Source organism: Pelophylax lessonae, assembly GCF_965119305.1.
Source record: "Pelophylax lessonae genome assembly, chromosome: 9".
NCBI classification, from domain to species: domain Eukaryota; kingdom Metazoa; phylum Chordata; class Amphibia; order Anura; family Ranidae; genus Pelophylax; species Pelophylax lessonae.
The window spans coordinates 247164719-247188474 of NC_138776.1; the positions used below are offsets into that span (position 1 = coordinate 247164719).

General features: G+C 47.1%; 2 protein-coding genes across 3 annotated transcripts in view; one reads left to right on the forward strand and one right to left on the reverse strand.

The window, feature by feature from the left end:
• LOC309564357 (uncharacterized protein) overlaps positions 1-23756 on the reverse strand; it is a 1447080-nt gene that overhangs the window by 199891 nt on the left and 1223433 nt on the right. The gene's annotated exons all lie outside the window — the stretch shown is intronic.
• Positions 1-23756, forward strand: part of LOC309562760 (uncharacterized protein) — a 76146-nt gene that overhangs the window by 47783 nt on the left and 4607 nt on the right. For both annotated transcript variants that reach the window (XM_082267057.1, XM_082267058.1), the window contains 3 exons: positions 379-444; positions 11615-11683; positions 19304-19674. In XM_082267057.1, coding sequence (XP_082123183.1) covers positions 379-444; positions 11615-11683; positions 19304-19674 — 506 coding nt within the window. The remainder of the gene's footprint in view (positions 1-378; positions 445-11614; positions 11684-19303; positions 19675-23756) is intronic.

Sequence of the window (23756 nt, forward strand, 5' to 3'; positions counted from 1 at the left end):
TTTTAATGGACCTATGATTGCACATGATTATTCATTATTTTGTATACTTATTGTTGCACTATATTATGCACTTTATTTTTGTCTTCATAAAAGGTTCTATTTTTGCACAAGTGTTTTTAGTTGAGCGCAATTTTTTATTTAGCAATATTTTGTTCTTTTTTCATATTTCACGTTTTCACAAGTTTATTGCAGCTCCTAATTTAGGATTTAATCCTGCACTTTTTATGAATTATTTATTCTCACATCATATATATTTATAGATACATATCTACTTATCACTTCCTTTGCGCGGGTTTTTGTTGGCACCAATACCACAAACTTTTCCTTAAATCATGCATATTGACCAATTAAATTATTATTTTTTTTTTTTTTAACCAGGATTTTCTTTATGATGAAGAAACAATTGAAGATATGTATTCCTTCACCATGGACTCAGATCGAGGAGTGAGTTGTATTTGATGTTGCTATGTCATGACTGTTGTAATGGCCGCAGACAGATAGCGGTCTCACCACTCTGAGACCAACTACGAAAAGTTCCTAAGGCAACATTCACACCGGCAAAAAGGGCCGGTGCGAATAATAGCAGCAGGAATCAGAGATTCCTGCTGCAGCTCTCAGTGGTTAGGTGCGGCCGCTGTCCCTGTCCGCTTTCTATTTTAACCAGTGGGCGACTACATGGCAAATGAGGTTTAACCACTTAAGCCCCGGAAGATTTTACCCCCTTCCTGACCAGGGCCTATTTTGCGATTCGGCACTGCGTGACTTTAACGGACAATTGCGCGGTCGTGCGACGCTGTACCCAAACGAATTTGACGTCCTTTTTTCCCCACAAACAGAGCTTTCTTTTGGTGGTATTTGATCACCTGTAAGATTTTTAATTTTTGCGCTATAAACAAAAAAAAGAGCGTCAATTTTTAAAAAATACAATTTTTCACATTTTTTTTTTATATGAAATTCCCCCAAAAAATTTAAAAATCAAAATTTTTTAACATTTTAGGCCAATTTGTTTTCTGCTACATATGTTTGGTAGAAAAAAATCGCAAAAAGCGTATTTTGATTGGTTTGCGCAAAAGTTATTGCATTTACTAACAAAGGGAAAGATTTTTGTCATTTTTTGTTGTTTTTTTTTTTTAACGCATAATGGCCGCGATCTGCGTTTTTTTTTTTTTTTTTTTGCGGTACTGTGACATTGCGGCGGACAGATCGGACCCTTGACTGACATTTTTGACACTTTTGGGGTTACCAGTGACATTACTACAGTAATCAGTGCGATACATATGCACTGTTACTGTAAAATGACTGGCAGTGAAGGGGTTAACTTTTTTTGAGAGGGAGGGGTTGTGTGTGTCCCCTGATTCTAACTGTGATTGGCTGTGGCTTGAGGTGTAGGTACAGTGATCAACGGTCCTATATAGTAGAACCGTATGATCACTATTCATACACAGGGGAGAATGACAGGCGGCTTGTTTACATTAGCCGCCTGCCTTTCTCCCGCTGTAACGGACGATCGCGAGTGATCGGCGGACATCGGGTCCGCGCCTCCAGTGGTGCGCGCTCGCTCCCTAGACCCTCACAGGCTAGGGACGTAGCCCTACGTCGCTTTGCCTGTGAGGGGCTGACTGCCGACGTAAATCGTCGTGCGGCGGTCGGCAAGCGGTTAATGTGGAGAAGTATAAGGTATTGCACTTGGGGACTAAAAACATAACCGCACAATACACTTTGGGGGGGGGGGGGACCTCTGGGAGAACATAAAAATGGAGAAAGATCTGGGAGTCTTAGTAGAGGATAGACTAAGCAATAGCATGCAATGTCAAGCTGCAGCTGCCAAAGCCGGCAGGATATAATTCTACCACGTTAAAAAACTCTGGTTCTGCCACACCTGGGGTATTCTGTCCAGTTCTGGTCGCCAGTCCTCAGAAGGGATGTGTTGGAGCTGGAGAGATTCCAGAGAAGGGCAACTAAACTAATTAGGGGATTGGAGGACCTTAATTAGGAGGAGCGCTTGATTTATTCTTCCTGGGGAAGAGACGCCTGAGAGGGGCCATGATAGCGATTTACAAATACCTCAACAGTGATCTCAACATAGAAAAAAAACTATTCAGTCGCAAGGAATGCATGAGGACACGAGGCCATACAATGCAATTAGAGGAGAAGCGTTTTAACCTCAGGCAACGCAGGGGGTTCTTCACTGCAAGGGCTACAAGACTGTGGAATTCTGTACCAAAATGGTGGTAGTAACTGCGGGGAGTATGGCTACTTTTAAAAGACTCTTGGACGTACATCTCAAGGATCAAAACATTCAGGGGTATGGGAAATGATTACGGCCACACACACCTACACAGGTTGAACTGGATGGACTATTGTCTTTATTCAACCTCAACTACTATAATTGAGGATAACTGCTTGGTGACATTTTTATAAAGTTCCGGCTTTCTAATGAAGTCAAAAACATTCCCACAAAAGCCATATGACTATATACATTGAGGGACATGCAGACCCACCGTAACTGACACTGAGTTCATGGTACAAATGCTTCACTGGGACCATGCTTGCTTGTTATGGAGTGATATCCAGGTCTGCAAGAAGCATTTGTACTGTGTATCCAGTGTCAGTTAATGGGGTCTGCATACACCTTGATGTCTATAGCCGTACGGCTTTTGTGGGAATGTTTTTGACACCTTTCTATTTTAATGAAGGTAAAGGTAATGCACGAGTCCCTAAGCCCCCTTTTGTCATTTATCATTCACTATAGAGATTTCCCTAGTTGGAAGAGGGCAACGTACCTGAGGCTTACCATCATTGGAGAGGACTACTACTATAATCCAGGCCTTACAGCCCAATTTTTCTACTACAACACTTATAGCACGTTTCTTGTATTTGGGATTAGTCTATATCTCACCACACCTTACAACCTGATTGCTCAATCTCCTTTAGATTTACCAACAATTGTGTAGTGCAAGGGCCTGCCTTATTGGATACACGTTAATTGGATCATTTATGTAGGTCCCCCTATTACAGAGTTTGGGTAAATGTAAAGGAGATTGTACTGTCAGATTATAACATATAGTATATGGTGAGCTTAAAGCGGAACTAAAACCTCCTATCCTTTTCAGCCAAGGAAGCTGCCATCTTGGCCTCTGTGTGATCTGCAACCACCATGATGCTGCACATGGGATCAGTCATTTGGTGGTTTAACCGTTTGGTTGATCGCACAAGCGAATGGGACGGTTGCATTCCTGGCATGCCAGAAGTGTAACTGTTATTTCTCTTACGTCCTCCGACAGTCGCCGCCTCTTCATATTCGTCACTAATGGGGTTATTGACCTTTGCTCCATAGGAGTAGCTAGGCAACAGAATATATTAATATCAAAGCTTTTAACATATCCCACCCCCAGGGGGTGGTCCCCTCAGTCAATACCTCCCTGCTTCCTGCATACCAACTCAGTTTCATATGCCTAGCTCAGGAGTATGCAGGCTGTTCCTGTGCTGAGGCTCTTAGTCTCAGCTACTTTTCTCTTTTTTGATTTTATTTGAAGTTTTTTCTCTTTCTTTTACTTAGCTGTTTATTTTCAGCGTTAGTTAGTTTCTTCTGATGAAGATGGTCGTGCGGCGCTGGGTCTCAGTCTGGCCACCCTGGATCCCAGGGCTCAGGGCCAGGGGCTTCCCAGCCTGCCATCGAGCGTTCAGCTTAGGTTTTGCCCTGGCACATTGAACGACCCATCCCTGTTCGCTGCAGGGATGCTATCGGTGAGGTGGCTACCTCACTGGACGCCATTGCGGTTTCGCACCGCAACTCCACTGCGTCATGCTTGCGACACTCCCTGTCCTCAGTACTGCGGTTTGGTCGCTGGAGCAGGCTCCCCACGCCATCCGGACTGGTAAGTGTATCTCTATGTGGGGACCTGTCTATTTGGGTGTCAGTCTGGGACTGTGTGACCCTGCGTGTCTGTGTGGCTGCTGTGCTCACTGTCAGCTCCTGTGTGGACTTGCTGCCTGTGTGTGGGCTGTGAAGGGGGGGGGCTCTCCCGCTCTGCTGGGTGTCATATGAAGCAGTCAGTTTTTAGATATGCTGTGCGGCGATCGCTTTGGGGCAAAATTATGGTGGCAGGTCCTGTGAGGTACTGCACAGCGTTTTTGGCGCCAAACGCCGCCATTTTGAGCGGCGATCGATCAGGCCACATGTCAGCGCCATGTTCTATTTGCCCAGGGTTTTCCTCAGCCGAGCGGCCATGTTTGTGTAGGCTTGCATAGGCTTCATAGGGGCGGTCAGTCTTGCATCACTTCCTTTTGCTCTGGGACAGCGATCAGTGCAGCAGCCTGTGTGATCTCTCCAGGTTTTTATATTTCCTTCTTTCCTGTATACCTTGCCCAGTTTCTTGTCCCTGTGGGGGGTCAGTGTATTCAGTGGGTGCGGTGGGCTACGCTCGCCACGATCTTAAAGGGGCAGTACCCTTTATTACTTATTTGGCTGGGGCATGGATTCTCAGGATTGCAAGTTTCCTCCCACCTTGGTGGGGGGCCAAGGGGCTGCTGCTTCCCCCGAGGGGGCTGATCTGGCCACTATTGTGGCAAACTTAGCTGCTCAAGTGCAGATGCTGGTGGCTGATCGATCCACTAAACGGCCCAGGGTGTCTATTTCCTCTGAATCAGAGGGCGATGGGGCTGCTATGGCTGGAGTGCCCTTCTCAGGGTCTCACTCATCCCTAGACCTTGTGGGGTCTGACGGGGAGGCTGAGGTGGAAGGGGTTGATTATTCTCCCCCTGGCTCGTCTGAAGAGCTTGCACTCATGGATGAGTTAGTTGCTTCTATCAAGCAAACGCTGCATTTGCAGGATGAACCATGTCCTCCTGCTTTGATGTCCTCTTATGGGACGCAGAGGAAACGCAAAACATCGCAGGTTTTTCCTTGCTCTACGGAATTTCAGCGCGCGGTTGATGAGCAATGGCGCAATTTAAAGAAGCCTTTCGCTGTACCGAGTAGGTTCAAACTGCGTTATCCCTTTACACCAGCTACTGATGAGCGTTGGTGTGTGCCGCCTCAGATGGATCACGCGGTGGTGATTTTGAATAAATCTACTGCGATCCCTGCTGAGGATACCCCGGTGTTCCGGGACCCGACGGACAGGAGATTGGAATCTCTGGCCCGTCATGCTTATACGGTTGCTGGCTCTATGCTGAAGCCTATTTTTGCTTCCATTATGGCAGCCCAGGCTATTGCGGATTGGACGCAGGTGCTCAAGCGCACTCTGGTGGCTGACTCTGCCCCGCCGACAACCTTGGCTATGGTGGATCAGATTCATCAGGGTGTCATGTATTTGTGTGATGCGGACTTAGATATGGTCCCTTTGGCTGCGCGTCTTTCTAGTGTGGCGGTCTTGAACCGTCGCCTGATATGGCTGAAATGTTGGTCGGTTGACCAATCTTCTCGCAAGACTTTGGCTAATTTGCCCTACGCGGGATCTCGCCTTTTTGGCGAATCTTTGGATACTCTGATAAAGGGTATTTCTGGGGGTAAGAGCACTCTCTTGCCCCAATCTCACAAGAATAAGTTTGTTCGTGGTAAGAAGAATGCTTCGTTTAGGCCCTCTCAGGGGTCCTTTCGTGCCTTTCGGTCGCACTATAAGGGCAAGCCCTTCAAAGGCCGAGGCTCCCAGAAGAAGCCGTGGGCGGGTAAGCAGAAGTCCGGCCAGTCCGGATCCGCTGCCCATAACAATGCGGCCCGAAGGGGCGCCCTCACCCGTTTCTGGGGTGGGGGGACGTCTGCTCGGTTTTCTTCAACCCTGGCTGGACCGCGTTTGGGACAGGTGGGTTCAGGAAATCGTTCGATCTGGATACAAGATCGAGTTTCTCTCTCGCCCGGCGTGCAGATTTTTCCCCTCAAACCTTCAGCTGACTCCGGAGCGCTTGCAGGATCTGCACCTGGCGGTGCGGGACCTGCGGGCCCAGGGAGTGGTGGTTCTGGTGCCTCATCGGGACAGATTTGGGGGGTTCTATTCCAATCTGTTCACTGTGCCCAGAAAGGAGTGCAAGGTACGTCCGATTCTGGACTTGAAAGCTCTGAACCGCTTTGTGCGGGTTCGCAAGTTCCGCATGGAATCCCTGCGATCAGTGGTGGCTGCCCTGGTTCCGGGGGAATTCATGGCCTCCATCGATTTGAAGGATGCATACCTTCACATTCCCATTTTTGAGGGTCACCAGAGGTACCTTCAATTTGCCATTGCGGAGGATCATTATCAATTCGTGGCGTTGCCCTTTGGTGTCGCTTCGGCTCCGCGGGTTTTCACCAAGGTGCTTGCGCCGGTTCTGGCCTTGCTGAGGGCCCAGGGCATTTCTGTCCTGGGGTATCTGGACGATATCCTGATTCGGTCCGCGACCAGTCAGGGCCTGGTGAACGACCTGTCCATCACGATGCAGACTCTGCAGGAATTCAGCTGGACGATAAATTTTCCAAAATCGACGTTGTGTCCGTCGGTTCGTCTTCCCTACCTGGGGATGATCCTGGACTCTGTTCAAGCGAAGGTCTTCCTGCCGGAAGACAAGCTTCGGACACTTCAGTGCGAAGTCAGGTCCCTCAGGGACAATCAGTGCTCGTCCCTCCGGACGTGTATGAGGTGTCTGGGATTGATGGTTTCGGCCTTCGAGGCGATTCCCTTCGCCCAGTTTCACACACGGGAGCTTCAGGCGGAGGTCCTGGCCGTGTGGGACGGGCGTCCGCAATCTCTGGATCTGCGGCTGTCGTTGAGCCATCTCACCCGAAGGGGTCTTTTGTGGTGGCTTCAGTCCCCGGCAGTGTCGGGGGGGGAAAGTCCTTTCGTCCTTTGTCGTGGACGGTGATCACCACGGATGCCAGCCTGTCGGGCTGGGGTGGTGTTCTGGGCATTCTGTCCGCCCAGGGAACTTGGTCGGAAGAGGAATCCTCCCTTCCGATCAACATTCTGGAATTGCGAGCGATAAATCTCTGTCTTCTGCGTTGGACGGACAGGCTTCAGGGCCGTCCAGTTCGGGTACAGACGGACAATGCCACAGCGGTGGCCTACATCAACCACCAAGGGGGCACCAGGAGTGCCCGGGCGGCTCGGGAAGTAGCCGACATTCTGTCTTGGGCCGAGACACACATCCCGGCGATCTCTGCAGTTCACATTCCGGGGGTGGAAAACTGGCAGGCGGATTATCTGAGCCGCCAGACCCTGGACCAGGGGGAATGGTCCCTTCACCCGGATGTCTTCCAGATGTTGTGCGCGAAGTGGGGGTCCCCAGATGTGGACCTGTTCGCGTCTCGTCTAAACAACAAGGTGGAAAGGTTCGTGGCAAGGACGCGCGATCCTCGGGCAGACGCCTCGGACGCGTTAGTGACGCCCTGGCATCAGTATCGCCTGATGTATGCCTTTCCAGCGATTCAGCTGCTGTCCAGGTTCCTTCGCAGGTTGGCCTCGGAACCGAAAACGGTGATTCTGGTGGCACTGGACTGGCCTCGCCGGTCTTGGTACGCAGACCTCGTGAATCTGGCGGTCGACGCTCCGTGGCGTCTGCCACTTCGAGAAGATTTCCTGTCTCAAGGACCGATATTCCATCCTGCTTTACAGTCAGCTGTTGAAAGCCAGGTCCTGAAGGATAGGGGTCTTTCCCCCGAGGTCATTCCCACTTTGATCAAGGCTAGGAAGGCCTCTTCGGGGAAGATTTACTACCGTACTTGGAAGGCCTACTTTGCCTGGTGTGAGTCCAGGGGGTATTCCCCTCGCTCGTACTCGGTGTCGAGAGTGTTGGCTTTCCTTCAAACGGGCGTGGACCAGCGTTTGGCGTTGGCCACGATTAAGGGTCAGTTTTCTGCGCTGGCCGTTCTCTTTCAACGCCCTGTGGCGTCTAACTCTTTGGTTAGCACCTTTGTTCAAGGGGTGCGACATTTGGTCCCTCCTAGGAGGGAGCCTTTACCTCCATGGGATTTGAACCCTGTTCTGTCCGTGTTGCAACATGCTCCTTTTGAAAATATCAGGGAGATCTCGTTGTCCTTGTTGTCCAAGAAGGTTGCCTTCTTAGTGGCGATCACTTCGGCTCGCAGGGTGTCAGAGCTGGCGGCCTTGTCCTGCAAGTCTCCGTATTTGGTGATTCACTTGGATAAGGTGGTCTTGCGACCTAACCCGTCTTTTCTTCCGAAGAGGATCTCGGAATTTCACCTCAATGAAGACATTGTTCTGCCTTCGCTTTGCGCGAAGCCTAAGCATCCGAAGGAGGTGGCTTTGCATTCCTTGGATGTTGTTAGGGCGATCAGGGTTTACCTGTCATCGACAAAATCCTTTCGCAAGTCGGATTCTCTCTTCTCCTTCCTGAGGGACCTCGGAAGGGCATGGCGGCGTCGGCTGCTACCATCGCCAAATGGATCAGACAGACCATTGTGCAAGCCTATGCTTTGAAGGGGAAGGTTCCTCCTTTTCCTGTGAAGGCGCACTCTACCAGGTCTCTGAGTACGTCTTGGGCCTGTCATCATCGGGCTTCTGTGGCCCAGGTGTGTAAGGCGGCGACTTGATCATCCGTTCACACTTTCTCAAAATTTTACAAGGTGGATGTTCAGGCATCGGCAGATGCTTCTTTTGGCCGCAAAGTTCTTAGTGCGGCAGTGCCTTAGGGTCCCTTGTTTGGGTCCTTGGCTGTTGGGGTGTCGTTACCCCTGGGTTACTTGTTTTTTCCTGGGTTGTTGCTCCTGTTGAGCACGTTTTTTCCTGTTGCCCAGTTGGTTCTCTTACTTTGGTAAGGTTCCTTTCTCTGATGTGGGTACTGCGTTGCTTTAGGCGCGGCTGCTTTTTTCCCACCCCTCATGTCTACACTGCTATGGGACGTCCCCATTAGTGACGAATATGAAGAGGCGTCGACTGTCGGAGGACGTAAGAGAAAACGGAATTTTTGTAAAATTCCTTTCTCTGAGTCCTCCGACAGTCGCCGCCCCCGCCCCTCTTTTGGGGTTTGTTTATGTACTCTACTGCTATTCTACTGAAACTGAGTTGGTATGCAGGAAGCAGGGAGGTATTGACTGAGGGGACCACCCCCTGGGGGTGGGATATGTTAAAAGCTTTGATATTAATATATTCTGTTGCCTAGCTACTCCTACGGAGCAAAGGTCAATAACCCCATTAGTGACGAATATGAAGAGGCGGCGACTGTCGGAGGACTCAGCGAAAGGAATTTTACAGGTAAGAATTTACAAAAATTCAGTTTTTAAACCGTTGAAATCGATGGGTTTAGTTCTGCTTGGATCCCTGGTTCACATACATGCGGTGCAGGAAACGCAGCAAGTTAGTGGCACTCCAAAACAGGATGCAAAAAGCAGTGTGATTGCAAAAATCGGATCGTGGTGCTGCAAAAAAAAAAAAAAACATTCCTGCGCCTTTTTCTTGCAGAGTGAATTGAGCCCATACAAAATGAGTGGGCTTAAATCTCACTGCATAGAATTGCAAGTGATTTGAATAGGAATGCAGTGCAATTCCTATCCGAATCACATGCTGTGTCCTGCACCGCACAAGGGTGAACCCAGGCTCAAGTAGAATTCCAGTTAAAAGCTGCTCCCACTCCCATTCTAAGCTCTATTGTAACTACCATGCAAAAGCAGTGCTCTCTAGACTTTGTCCTGGGGGCCAGATAAGGTCATTTGATTGCCTTTATTCGGCCCTTGGGGCACTATTCCTCCCACTGATAGGAGACACTATTCTGCCAAGGGACATTAACAATTGGGCACCATTTCTCCCACTGACACCAACGATGGGGCACTAGTCCTACCAGTTATACCAACAATGGGGCACTATTCCTCCCAATTATATCAACAATGGGGCATTATTCCTCCCAATAATACAGATGATGGGGCACTATTCTTCCCAATGATACCAATGATGGGGCACTATTCTTCCCAATGATGGGGCACTATTCTTCCAAATGATATCAATGATGGGGCACTATTCTTACCAATGATGGGGCATTATTCCTCCCAATGATAACAATGATGGTGCACTATTCCTCCCATTGTAACCAATGATGGGGCACTATTCCTCCCATTGTTACCAATGATGGGGCACTATTCCTCCCATTGTTACCAATGATGGGGCACTATTCCTCCTATTGTTACCAATCATGGGGCACTATTCCTCCCATTGTTACTAATGTCAGGGCACTATTCCTCCCATTGTTATCAATGATGGGGCACTATTCCTCCCATTGTTACCAATGATGGGGCACTATTCCTCCCATTGTTACCAATGATGGGGCACTATTCCTCCCATTACCAATGATGGGGCACTATTCCTCCCATTGTTACCAATGATGGGGCGCTATTCCTCCCATTGTTACAAATGATGGGGCACTATTCCTCCAAATTGTACCAATGATGGGGCACTATTCCCACCAATGATACCAATGATGGGGCACTATTCCTCACAATGGTACCAATGATGGGGCACTATTCCTCCCAATGATGGGGCACTATTCCTCCCAGTGGTACCAATGATGGGGCACTATTCCTTACAATGGTAGCAATGATGGGGCACTATTCCCCCCCCCACAATGGTACCAAGGATGGGGTATTATTCCTCCCAATGGTACCAACGATGGGGCACTGTTTCTCCCATTGGTACCAATGATGGGGCACTATTCCTCCCAATGGTACCAACGATGGTGCACTATTCCTCCCAATGGTAACAACGATGGGGCACTACTCCTCCCAATGGTACCAACGATGGGGCACTATTCCTCCCAATGGTAACAACGATGGCGCAGTACTCCTCCCAATGGTACCAATGATGGGGCACTATTCCTCCCAATGATAATGATTAGGCACTTTTCCTGCTAATAATACCAATGATGGGACACTATTCCTCCCAAAGATATCAATGATGGGGCACCATTCCTCCCAATCATACCAACAATGGGGCACTATTCTTCCCAATGACGCCATCGATGGGACACTATTCCTCCCAATGATACCAATGATGAGGCACTACTCCTCCCAATGATACCAACAATGGGGCACTGTTCTTCCCACTAATACCAAATGTGATAATTGCTTCCACTGATGCAAGGAAAACTTCCACTCTCGCAGGCCACATTCCAGCCCCCCTAGAGTCTGAAAAACTATAAACTGGTCCTTTGTTTAGAAATTTCGGAGACCCCTTAGTTTAAAGGAAAGATGTGTACACTTGCCTCTTCAGAGGGCGCTCTAGTCTGGTCATATGATCTCCCCAGCAGGTGGCTTCAGTGTAGAGGGGAGAGCAGCGACAATGACTGCAATGTCTGTGCGATGACATCACCCATAGACTTACTATGAGGCATCCGTTGTCGGCTGTCCCTCCTCTATATTGAAGCCGGCGATGGGGCCTAATCTTGTGACAGGACCAGAATGCCCTCAGAATATGTACCTATACGCATCTGTCCTCTACGTAGCCTCCACTGTCCTCTGCTGTCCTCATCTGTCCTCTACTGTCTTCTACGGGGGTAGTTAGAATAGGGATTAGAATGGGGGTAGGAGCAGGTTTAAGTATAATTAGCGTTTGCAGAACTTCCACTTTTAGTTTGATTGCCTGAAGAATAAAAATTCTGCTCATATTAAACCATTTTTTAATTTTTCTTTACTTTGAAGTCTTTTGAGGAATCATCGGATGAAGACGAGGAATCAGAACCATCCTCTCCAGAAAGGGAGCCAGATGAGGTATGTTGATTTTTAAATTCAAGCTTGCAGGTCATTTGGAATACTGGATAACCTCAACTCAAATCAGTTGCCATAAACTTCTATACATCTGGCTAGTGTTTAACTTTAAGCTGTCGGGGACAATTATTACATTTTTCACCCAGAACATTACTTGAAAATTGCTTAGAACCCCAAACATTGAATATTTTCTCGAAAGCCGAGGCCCTGGAGAATAAAATGGTGGCTCTTGCAATTTTTTCCATGGCATATGGTTTTTCCGCAGCTGTTTATTAAACACAAATTTTGTAGGAAAAAATACATTTAAATGAATTTTAGTCCACACAAACACAATAGGATACCCAATTTTTGGGGGTATGATAAAAGAAGGATGTTGTGTTGAGTAAATGGATATAAACATCACGTATATACTCGAGTATAAGTCGATCCGAATATAAACCGAGTCCCCTAATTTTACCACAAAAAAGTGGGAAAACGTATTAACTCGAGTATAAGCCTAGGGTGGGAAATGCAGCAGCTACCGGACCCAACTGGACCACCTTGAGACACAAAACAGGGGCTGCGGGCGCATGGTACAGGAGATGGCGCAGGTCATGGTATAGGCATGGCACAGGTCATCGTAAGGACATGGCACAGGTGATGTTACAGGTGATGGTATAGGCATGGCACAGGTGATGGTATAGGCATGGCACAGGTGATGGTATAGGCATGGCACAGGTGATGGTATAGGCATGGCACAGGTGATGGTATAGGCATGGCACAGGTGATGGTATAGGCATGGCACAGGTCATGGTAAGGGCACGGCACAGGTCATGGTAAAAGCATGGCACAGATGATGGTATAGGCATGGCACAGGTCATGATACAGGCATGGCACAGGTCATGATACAGGCATGGCACAGGTCATGATACAGGCATGGCACAGGTCATGATACAGGCATGGCACAGGTCATGGTACAGGCATGGCACAGGTCATGGTACAGGCATGGCACAGGTCATGGTACAGGCATGGCACAGGAGATTGTATAGGCATGGCACAGGTGATGGTACAGGCATAGCACAGGTGATGGTATAGGCATGGCACAGTAGGTATAGGCATGTATAAGTCGATCCGAATATAAACCGAGTCCCCTAATTTTACCACAAAAAAGTGGGAAAACATATTAACTCAAGTATAAGCCTAGGGTGGGAAATGCAGCAGCTACCGGACCCAACTGGACCACCTTGAGACACAAAACAGGGGCTGCGGGCGCATGGTACAGGAGATGGCGCAGGTCATGGTATAGGCATGGCACAGGTCATCCTAAGGACATGGCACAGGTGATGTTACAGGTGATGGCATAGGCATGGCACAGGTGATGGTATAGGCATGGCACAGGTGGTGGTATAGGCATGGCACAGGTGGTGGTATAGGCATGGCACAGGTGGTGGTATAGGCATGGCACAGGTCATGGTAAGGGCATGGCACAGGTCATGGTAAGGGCATGGCACAGGTCATGGTACAAGCATGGCACAGATGATGGTATAGGCATGGCACAGATGATGGTATAGGCATGGCACAGATGATGGTATAGGCATGGCACAGGTCATGATACAGGCATGGCACAGGTCATGATACAGGCATGGCACAGGTCATGATACAGGCATGGCACAGGTCATGGTACAGGCATGGCACAGGAGATTGTATAGGCATGGCACAGGTGATGGTACAGGCATAGCACAGTAGGTATAGGCATGGCACAGTATGTACAGGCATGGCACAGGAGATGCAGTGCTGCGGGCATGGTACAGGAAAATGTCCTGTACCATGCCCGCAGCACTGCATGAGGAAATGCGGGGGTTGCGGAGGAGTCTACTTACCTGTCGGTGAGGCGCCTTCGATTTAAAAATCGCGTCGCCCGGCGCCAATACTTCAACGCAAATGCCCCGCCGATGCTCGGGAAAGCCCGTACACGTTCGGCTATTCCCTGGCATGCGGTGCATGCACTGTGACATGTCAGCGCCAGGCGGCGCCATTTTTAAAAAGACAGTGACTCGAGTATAAGCCGAGGGGGGCTCTTTCAGCATGAAAAAACATGCTGAAAAACTCAGCTTATACTTGAGTATATACGGTATATCAAGATCTACAGTGCATCCGGAAAGTATTCATAGCACCTCACTTTTTACACATTTTATTATGTTGCAGCCTTATTCCAAAATTGAATAAATTCATTATTTTCCAAACTCCACTAACAATATCCCATAATGACAACGTGAAAGAAGTTTGAAATCTTTGCAATTTTTTTAAAAATAAAAAAACGAAAGAAAATCCCATGTACATAAGTATTTACAGTCTTTTGCTCAATACTTTGTTGAAGCACCTTTGGCACCAATTACAGCTTCAAGTCTTTCTGAGTATGATGCTACAAGCTTGGCACACCTATTTTTAGGCAGTTTCTCCCATTCTTCTTTGCAAGACCTCTCAAGCTCCATCAGATTGGATGGAGAACATCGGTGCACAGCCATTTTCAGATCTCTCCAGAGATGTTCAGTTGGGTTCAAGTCTGGGCTCTGGCTTGGCCACTCAAGGACATTCGCAGAATTGCCCTGTGGCCACTCCTTTGTTATCTTTACTGAGGGTCTGATTTTTCCCAATTTTTATTGCTTCCTAATTTTTAAACACACTAATAAAGTCTTTTTTCATTTATTTTTTACTTTTTACCACTAAATATGGTCCTCGCAGGAGTCCGGTGAAAGCTGCTTTGAACATGATGTGAAAAAAGCCGCCCCATGCAAATTGCATGATGTGTCTAAGCCGCATGTAGTTATTACTGCAGTGAGTAGTAAGATGTCTCATGTCTGGCACAATACGGAGCACCAAGATGGCCGCAGGAGGCTGTCCTGTTGCCATGACATGGGCTGGCTATAAAGACACTGGGAGTACGCCGTGGTGACGCCGCTCCAGCAGACGTCCTCTGACGAAACGCGTAGGGCGGGTCCATTGCGTCATAGCGTCACTGCCGGTTTCGGACTTTGCAGCCGTGGAACTCGGAAGCTTCCCGGCGTGGCTCAACACTGATCTGAGGCACCTTCACCGTGAGTGTATACTACTTTGTATCGGCATTTTTCACTATGTACTGCTTTATGGGGCTCCCCTCTCTCTTCCCTATGTGAGACCGCCAGCCTGTGCCTTGCTGGATCGTGGAGAGGAACCCCGGAATACACTTCAGCCTGACCACTTCATCCAACAGGTTGTATATGTAGTACAACACCTGGTGGTCTCTTAGGTGATTGCAGCACCTAACATTTTTGGGATATATCACTTTTGGAATTATCTCCCCACTTTCACCACTTCACCACCAGGAATTTCTTTTGTTTTGGCATCACTTGTCCACAACAATCAAGCATTATATAATATTTATTATTATTTGATTAACCCTTTGCACTGTATTATTTCAACACTGGAATAAATTCACCACTGTATGAGATTCTGTTTATTTATTGCACCTCAGCACTTTTGTATAAACTCCACCATACACTAAGAGATCCAACCGATTTGATTGGATTGACACAGATAGTGTGTTTCTTACTCTTTCTTGTGGTATTATAATTTGTGGGTGTCACCCCCTTGTTTTATGAGATTTAATTTATGAGGTCCTTGCACATGATTGCACTTTAAAAGCACTCGATCACTTATAGGTAGCGCCGTCTCAACCCCCATTTGCACATTCACTTTATTCGTTGTTCTGTTGGAAGATGAACCTTTGCCCCAGTCTGAGGTCCAGAGCGCTCTGGAGCAGGTTTTCTTCAAGGGTATCTCTGTACATTGCTGCATTCATCTTTCCCTTGATCCTGACTAGTCTCCCAGTTCCTGCCATTGAAAAATATCCCCATAGCATGATGCTGCCACCACCATGCTTCACTGTAGGATGGTATTGGCCAGGTGATTGGTGGTGCCTGGTTTCCTTCAGACATTCAGGCCAAAGATTTCAATCTTTGTTTCATCAGACCAGAGAATTTTGTTTCTCATGGTCTGAGAGTCCTTCAGGTGCCTTTTTGGCAAACTTCAGGCGGGTTGTCATGTGCCTTTTACTGAGGAGTGGCTTCCGTCGGACCACTCTACCATACAGGCCTGATTGGTAGAGTGCTGCAGAGATGGTTGTTCTTCTGAAACATTCTCCTCTCTCCACAGAGAAACGTTGGAGCTCTGTCAGAGTGACCATCTGGTTCTTGGTCACCTCCCTGACTAAGGCCCTTCTCCCCAGACTGCTCAGTTTGGTCAGGTGGCCCGCTCTAGAACGAGTCCTGGTGGCTCCAAACGTCTTCCATTTACAGATGATGGAGGCCACTGTGCTCTTTGGGAGCAGAAATGTTTCTGTACCCTTCCCCAGATCTGTGTCTCGATACAATCCTGTCTCAGAGGTCTACGGACAATTCCTTGGACTTCATGGCTTGGTTTGTGCTTGCAACTGCGGGACCTTATATAGACAGATGTGTGCTTTTCCAAATCATATCCAACCACAGGGGGACTCCAATCAAGTTGTAAAAACATCTCAAGGATGATCAGTGGTAATAGGATGCACCTTGAGTGTCATGGCAAAGGCAGTGAAAACTTATGTACATGTGATTTTTTTTTTTTTTTATTAAATTTGTAAAGATTTTGAACAAACTTCTTTCATGTTGTCATTATGGGGGATTGTTTGTAGAGATTTGAGGAAAATAATAAATTTAATCAATTTTTAAAATAAGACTGTAACAAAACAAAATGTGGAAAAAGGGAAGCACTGTAAAAACTTTCCGGATGCACTGTATGTCAAGGTCTATAAGGCTACATTCAAAGCGGCGATCGGGGCCGTCAGCGGCTAGGTGCGGCCGCCGGTCCCTCTCACTATAATGACAGGTAGCTGGTGGCCGCAGCTATTTGCCACTCTATGCACAGCCAGTGATTACCGGCGTTGGTCTCTGCTGGACGCACTTTGTGTGCATCCAGCAGCGATCACCATAGGTAAACATTGGCTATGTAGGGAGCCCGGAATAGCTTTGACCACCGGCAATCTGTCATTATAGTAAACGGGGCCGGCGGCCACACCTAGCCGCTGAGAGCCACAGGAAGAACTGCCCCTACAATTTGTACCGGCTTTAGTCCCTGGTGTGAATGTAGCCTTGGATCAGGGGTCCTCAAACTATGGCCCTCCAGTTGTTCAGGAACTACAATTCCCATCATGCCTAGTTATGTCTGTGAATGTCAGGGTTTTACAATGCCTTATGGGATGTGTAGTTCCTCAACAGCTGAAAGGTCGTAGTTTTAGGATCACTGTCTTAGACCCTGATGTCTCACCTACCCTTTTAACCAGTTCTGGACCGGAAGGATTTGTCCCCTGAATGACCAGGCCATTTTTTGCGATTCAGCACTGCGTTACTTTAACTGACAATTGCGCGGCCGTGCGACGCTGTACCCAAATAAAATTGACGTCCTTTTTTTCCCACAAATAGAGCTTTCTTTTGGTGGTATTTGATCACCTCTGTGGTTTTTTGATTATGCGCTATAAACAAAAAGATACAGAGTGACAATTTTGAAAAAAAAAAAAGCAATATTTTTCACTTTCTGCTATATAACATTCCCAATAAAAAAAAAAAATTCAAAATCAAATTTTTTTTAATCATTTTAGGCCAATTTGTATTTTGCCACATATTTTTGGTAAAACAAAAATCCCAATAAGTGTATTTTGATTGGTTTGCCCAAAAAGTTATTGCGTCTACAAACTAGGGGAATGGTTTATGCCATTTTTATTTATTTATTTTTACTAGTAATGGCGGCGATCTGCGATTTTTAGCGGGACTGCAACGTTGCGGCGGACAGATCGGACCCCTAACTGACATTTTTGACACTTTTGGGGGGGGACCAGTGACATTACTACAGTAATCAGTGTTATACATATGCACTGTTACTGTAAAAATGACACTGGCAGGGAAGGGCTTAACTTTATCGGTGATCAGTGGGTTAAATGTATCCCTAGGGGCGTGATTCTAACTGTGGGGGGGGGGGGGCGTGGCTTGTGATGTAACCACAGAGACATACGATCCTACATAGCAGGATCGTACAGCCTCTGCACTTTTAACCACTTAAGCCCCGGAAGATTTTATCCCCTTCCTGACCAGGGCCTATTTTGCGATTCGGCACTGCATGACTTTAACGGACAATTGCGCGGTCATGCGACACTGTACCTAAACAAATTTGACGTCCCTTTTTTCCCCACAAACAGAGCTTTCTTTTGGTGGTATTTGATCACCTGTGTGATTCTTTGATCATGCGCTATAAACAAAAAAAGAGCGTAAATTTTTGCAAAAATAACAATATTTTCCACATTTTTATTATATGAAATTCCCCAAAAAAAAAAAATGTAAAAATCAAAATGTTTTAACATTTTCGGCCAATTTGTTTTCTGCTACATATGTTTGGTAAAAAAAATCGCAAAAAGCATATTTTGATTGGTTTGCGCAAAAGTTATTGCGTTTACTAACTAAGGGAAAGATTTTTGTTGTTTTTTTTTTTTTTTTGTTTTTACGAGTAATGGCGGCGATCTGCGTTTTTTTTTTTTTTTTTGCGGGACTGCGACATTGCGGCGGACAGATCGGACCCTTGACTGACATTTTTTACACTTTTGGGGTTACCAGTGACATAACTACAGTAATCAGTGCTATACATATGCACTGTTACTGTAAAAATGACACTGGCAGGGAAGGGGTTAACTTTATTAAGAGATGCAGGGGTTAAATGTGTCCATAGGGGCGTGCTTCTAATTGTGATTGGATGTGGCTTGTGGTGTAAGAACAGTGATATACGATTCTGCATGGCAGAACCGTGTGATCTCCATTCTTACACAGGGGGGAATGACAGGCGGCTTTGTTTACATTAGCCGCCTGCCTTTCTCCCGCTGCAACGTACAATCGCAAGTGACCCGCGGACATCGAGTCCGCTGGGGAACACGCGCGCGGGGGGCGGGAGCGCGCCTCCAGCGGCGCGCGCTCGCCCCCTAGAGCCTCACAGGCTAGCGATGTAGTACTACGTCACTTTGCCTGTGAGGGGCTGACTGCCGCAGTAAATATACTATGGGCGGTCGGCAAGTGGTTAATAGGCACTGTTACTATAATAAGAATATGCACTGTTACTATAATAATCACACTGGCAAGGAAGGGGTTAACACCAGGGGCGATCAAAGGGTTAAATGTGTACAGAGGGGGTGATTCTAACTGTGTGGGGGCCAGACTTGGATGGAAACAGGGCTCCTGTGTTCCAAAATAACAGGAACACAGGAGCCCTGTTTTAATCAGTGTGCCATGTGGATATTGGTTACCCCAATTTCCCCTTATATAGATAGCTTCAGTATTATACTTTAGCATTGTGTATTTACCCTACTATGATATTCACTATCCAGGTCTCGTGGTTCTATTTGTTTGTGCTTGGGCTTAGAACTGAATAGAGGATCATTGTTCTCCATAAGCTATGTGATATTTTAATGGATTTATAATGAAATAAAATGTTTATGGAACCGAGTATCTTCTAAGATTACGTTGTGCCACTAATGCCCATTTTTTTTCCTCCTATTTTTGTCCTAATGCATGAATACTTTTTTTTTTAAAATAGGAACTTAAAGAATTACTTCAAAGACTGTACGAGAGAGTAAATCCTCCCGGTCAACCAACGCCTCCATGCTTCCAAGACGATCCAATACGGCTTAGACCGCCTTCACCATCTGACGAAAGTCCTTCAGGAGACACCCTCATCGGCAACAGCGACTGGTGCGTCTGCGGGAACTGCCGACCGATGCTGACAAATTTCGAATCGGTGTGCTGCCACAACGTGGACAGTGCCGACCGGTTTATCACGGGTGAAATGCACTGCCTAACGGAGGCGGAAGAATTCCGCGAACGTTGCCTGAATGAGCGAATCCTTCGGTACCAGCTTGAATGTGACAACATTACGACTAAAAAAGATTTTGAGAACGACAGGAACCGGTGAGTACAAAGTACATGGGTCCTTATCATTTCTTATTATCTCTTAGCCTGGGTTCACACTACTGCGATGTCAGCCATCGCATGGGAATTGCACCGCATTGTGCAATGGCTGAACTCTTGTTGTATTCACACGAAAAAGGTGCAGGAACATTTTTTATCCTGCACTGGAGTCGGAGGGTGTTCAGACCCATGCGATCCGATATCACAGTTCGCACTGCGATCTGCGAACCGACCTGGGGGTGTCATTAACCCCTTTACCGCTGCTCACTAGAGCTCTACTGCGGCAAAGTGGTTCGTTATCGTCTGGCGAGGTAGACCTACGTTGCCAGACACTCCCCCTTCTTGGCGGCGCGCGCGCGCCGCCGGAGGCTCGCTTCCGCTGTATTCAGTCCCAGCGGGGAGTCGGGCCAGGGGAGGAGTAGCGGCCGCTGCTCTTCCCCGATCGTCGGGGAAGCGAGTGTGGGGATCCGCCCGCTTGTGTAAACACAAGCGGGCGGATCTCCTAAGTGACAGGCAGTGTCAGATTGCAGGGTTCAGCATAGCTGAACCTGCGATCTGTCCCTGTGTCACTCAGTCACCTCCCCCCACACACGTCAGTAAGCACCAGGCATACATTAACCCAGTGTTTCCCAACTCCGGTCCTCAGGGCACACTAACAGGCCAGGTTTTAAGTATTACCTTGGGGAGATGCAGACTAGAATACTGCAATTACTGAGCAGCAAATTATATCACCTGTGACGTATCTCAGTTTTCTTGCAAACCTGGCCTGTTAGTGTGCCCTGAGGACCGGAGTTGAAAAACACTGCATTAACCGCTTGCCGACTGCGCACAGTATATTTACTGCGGCAGTCAGCCCCGGCCAGGCAGAGTGACGTAGATCTACGTCACTCGCCTGTCACTGGGATTTGAGCCAATAGCGGGCGAGCGCACGCCGACTGAGGTGCGCGCCCGCCTCTGCTCATTCAGGGAGGAGTGCGGGCGTGTGACCGGCGGACCCGATGTCCGCCGGTCACACTACGATCGTCGGTACAGCGGGAGAAAGGCAGAGCGGCTTATGAAAACAAGCCGCCTGTCATTCTCCCCTGTGTAAAAATGGAGATCAGACGGTTCTACTATGTAGAACCGTTGATCTCTGTTTTTACACTAGTAGCCATGTCCAATCACAGTTAGAATCACGCCCCTAGGACAGTGGTTCTCAATTCCGGTCCTCGGGACCCACTAACAGGCCAGATTTTAAGTATTACCTTGGGGGATGCAGACTAGAATACCACAATCACTGAGCAGCAAATGAGATCACCTGTGATGTAATTTAGTTATCTTGCAAACCTGGCCTGTTGGTGGGTCCCCAGGACCGGAGTTGAGAACCACTGCCCTAGGACACACTTAACCCCTCCCTGTCCAATAAAGTTAACCCCTTCCCTGCCAGTGTCATTTTTACAGTAACAGTGCATATGTATAGCACTGATTACTGTAGAAATGTCATTGGTACCCCCAAAAGTGTCAAAAATGTCAGTCAGGGGTCCGATCTGTCCGCCGCAATGTCGCAGTACCGCAAAAAAAAATCGCAGATCGCCGCCATTACTCGTTAAAAAAAAACCCACCAAAAATGACAAAAATCTTTCCCTTTGTTAGTAAACGCGATAACTTTTGCGCAAACCAATCAAAATACCCTTATTGCGTTTTTTTTTTTTTTTACCAAAAATATGTAGCAGAAAACAAATTGGCCTAAAATGATAAAAAATTTAGATTTTTACATTTTTTGGGGGGGAATTTCATATAAAAAAAATGTGAAAAATATTGTAATTTTTTCAAAATTGTCACTCTTTTTTTGTTTATAGCGCAAAAAGTAAAAATCGCACAGGTGATCAAAAAGAAAGCTCTGTTTGTGGGGAAAAAAAAGCACGTTAATTTTGTTTGGGTACGGCGTCACACGACCGCGCAATTGTCAGTTAAAGTCGCACAGTGCCGAATCGCAAAAAGTGGCCCAGACGTAAGACCGCAAAATCCTCCGGTGGTAAAGTGGTTAAATTTGTATTGACACCCGCAGAGGGCAGTGTGAACTGCCTGCGGGGAGAAATGCAATGCGGGAACCCGCACTAGAATCGCGCTGGTTCCCACATCGCATATGTGTGGACCCAGGCTGAAAGTTATTGTAAACCCATCCATATACCCGGTGAAGTGACTGGCCTCAGGTGATACTCTGAAATATAACCAGTCCTCCTACATAAGTTGTACCTGTTTATCTGCAGTGTTCTGTTCTCAACATCTGTTCAAAGTGCAGAATTGATTCAGTTTGTCTGAGCTTTCACAAAGCAGAGAGCTGAAGTTACACTCTGCAGAGCTCAGTAAAAGCTGATTGGAGGGAAGGAACATTACCCCCTCCCCCCCCCCCCCCCCACACAGGAAGAGAGCTGAGGCTGTCAATCACAGATGGTGTGCTGGAGCTCCCTTCACTGTTACCTTTTTATCTCTTGGTGTCCGGAAAGCTTGTCAGAATTGACTCATGCAGATAACAGAGGAAGGAAGCAGCAGGTAGAAATGGCACTTAATGCTCTGGATTGAGACAAGTACACAATATAGGGGGATATGCTTTGCTCATATTTCAAGTCTGAGGTTTACAGCCACTTTAACCACTTAATATAAAACAAGAGTCGCGCTAAATGTGCAGAACTGTGTACTCATATAGAGAACTAAAGTCCATAAACCATGCGTAACACCAAAGGCTAAGACAGAGGGATAAGACCATCAATACAGTTCCAAAGAGATAACAAGTAGATGAAATGAAGTTCATATGGTCTTCCACCCAGGTGTATGTATATAAACACAGACAATCAGTGAAACCTCCACCACATGAAGCCTCTTACCAGAGGAAGGAAGGGTTAAAGCAGTAAGTAGTTATGGGACTACTACCACCCATATCCTGCAAGGCAGCTCCTAGAAAGTCCACCCAAACTTGTTCAAAAGAAGCGAACCATCTGGGATGAATTCCAAATCCACTGGAATGGGCTGGATCCACTTTTAGAAAAGTATGCATATAATACAAAACGGAAACAAGCCCATAGCGTGATAACGTTTAAAACATTTAATGAAAGATAAAAGACATGCACTCACCCTGAGGTGAACGTAATACAGCAAAAGTGTAAATAGATGACACCAAGGCACAGGGCGGGCAACTCCGGTATTCGGGCGTGATAAGGAGTGTAGACTCAGCACCTCCCGAAGCTTTTCGCCCACCGACGTTGTCAAGGGGGTATGGTATACCCCCTTGACAACGTCGGTGGGCGAAAAGCTTCGGGAGGTGCTGAGTCTACACTCCTTATCACGCCCGAATACCGGAGTTGCCCGCCCTGTGCCTTGGTGTCATCTATTTACACTTTTGCTGTATTACGTTCACCTCAGGGTGAGTGCATGTCTTTTATCTTTCATTAAATGTTTTAAACGTTATCACGCTATGGGCTTGTTTCCGTTTTGTATTATATGCATACTTTTCTAAAAGTGGATCCAGCCCATTCCAGTGGATTTGGAATTCATCCCAGATGGTTCGCTTCTTTTGAACAAGTTTGGGTGGACTTTCTAGGAGCTGCCTTGCAGGATATGGGTGGTAGTAGTCCCATAACTACTTACTGCTTTAACCCTTCCTTCCTCTGGTAAGAGGCTTCATGTGGTGGAGGTTTCACTGATTGTCTGTGTTTATATACATACACCTGGGTGGAAGACCATATGAACTTCATTTCATCTACTTGTTATCTCTTTGGAACTGTATTGATGGTCTTATCCCTCTGTCTTAGCCTTTGGTGTTACGCATGGTTTATGGACTTTAGTTCTCTATATGAGTACACAGTTCTGCACATTTAGCGCGACTCTTGTTTTATATTATTTGTTCCAGCATTCCAGGTGTTCAGAGTTCGCTGCTATAAAGGCGCAGGTTTCAATTTTTCAATATATTCATCTACTTTAACCACTTGACGGCTGGCCCATAGTAAAAATACATCCAGGGCATCACTGATCTCCTAGGGAGACTGAGGTGCAACCTTGTGGTGTCAGATGGACCGAAACATAATGTCCCAGAGGTGTTCTATTGG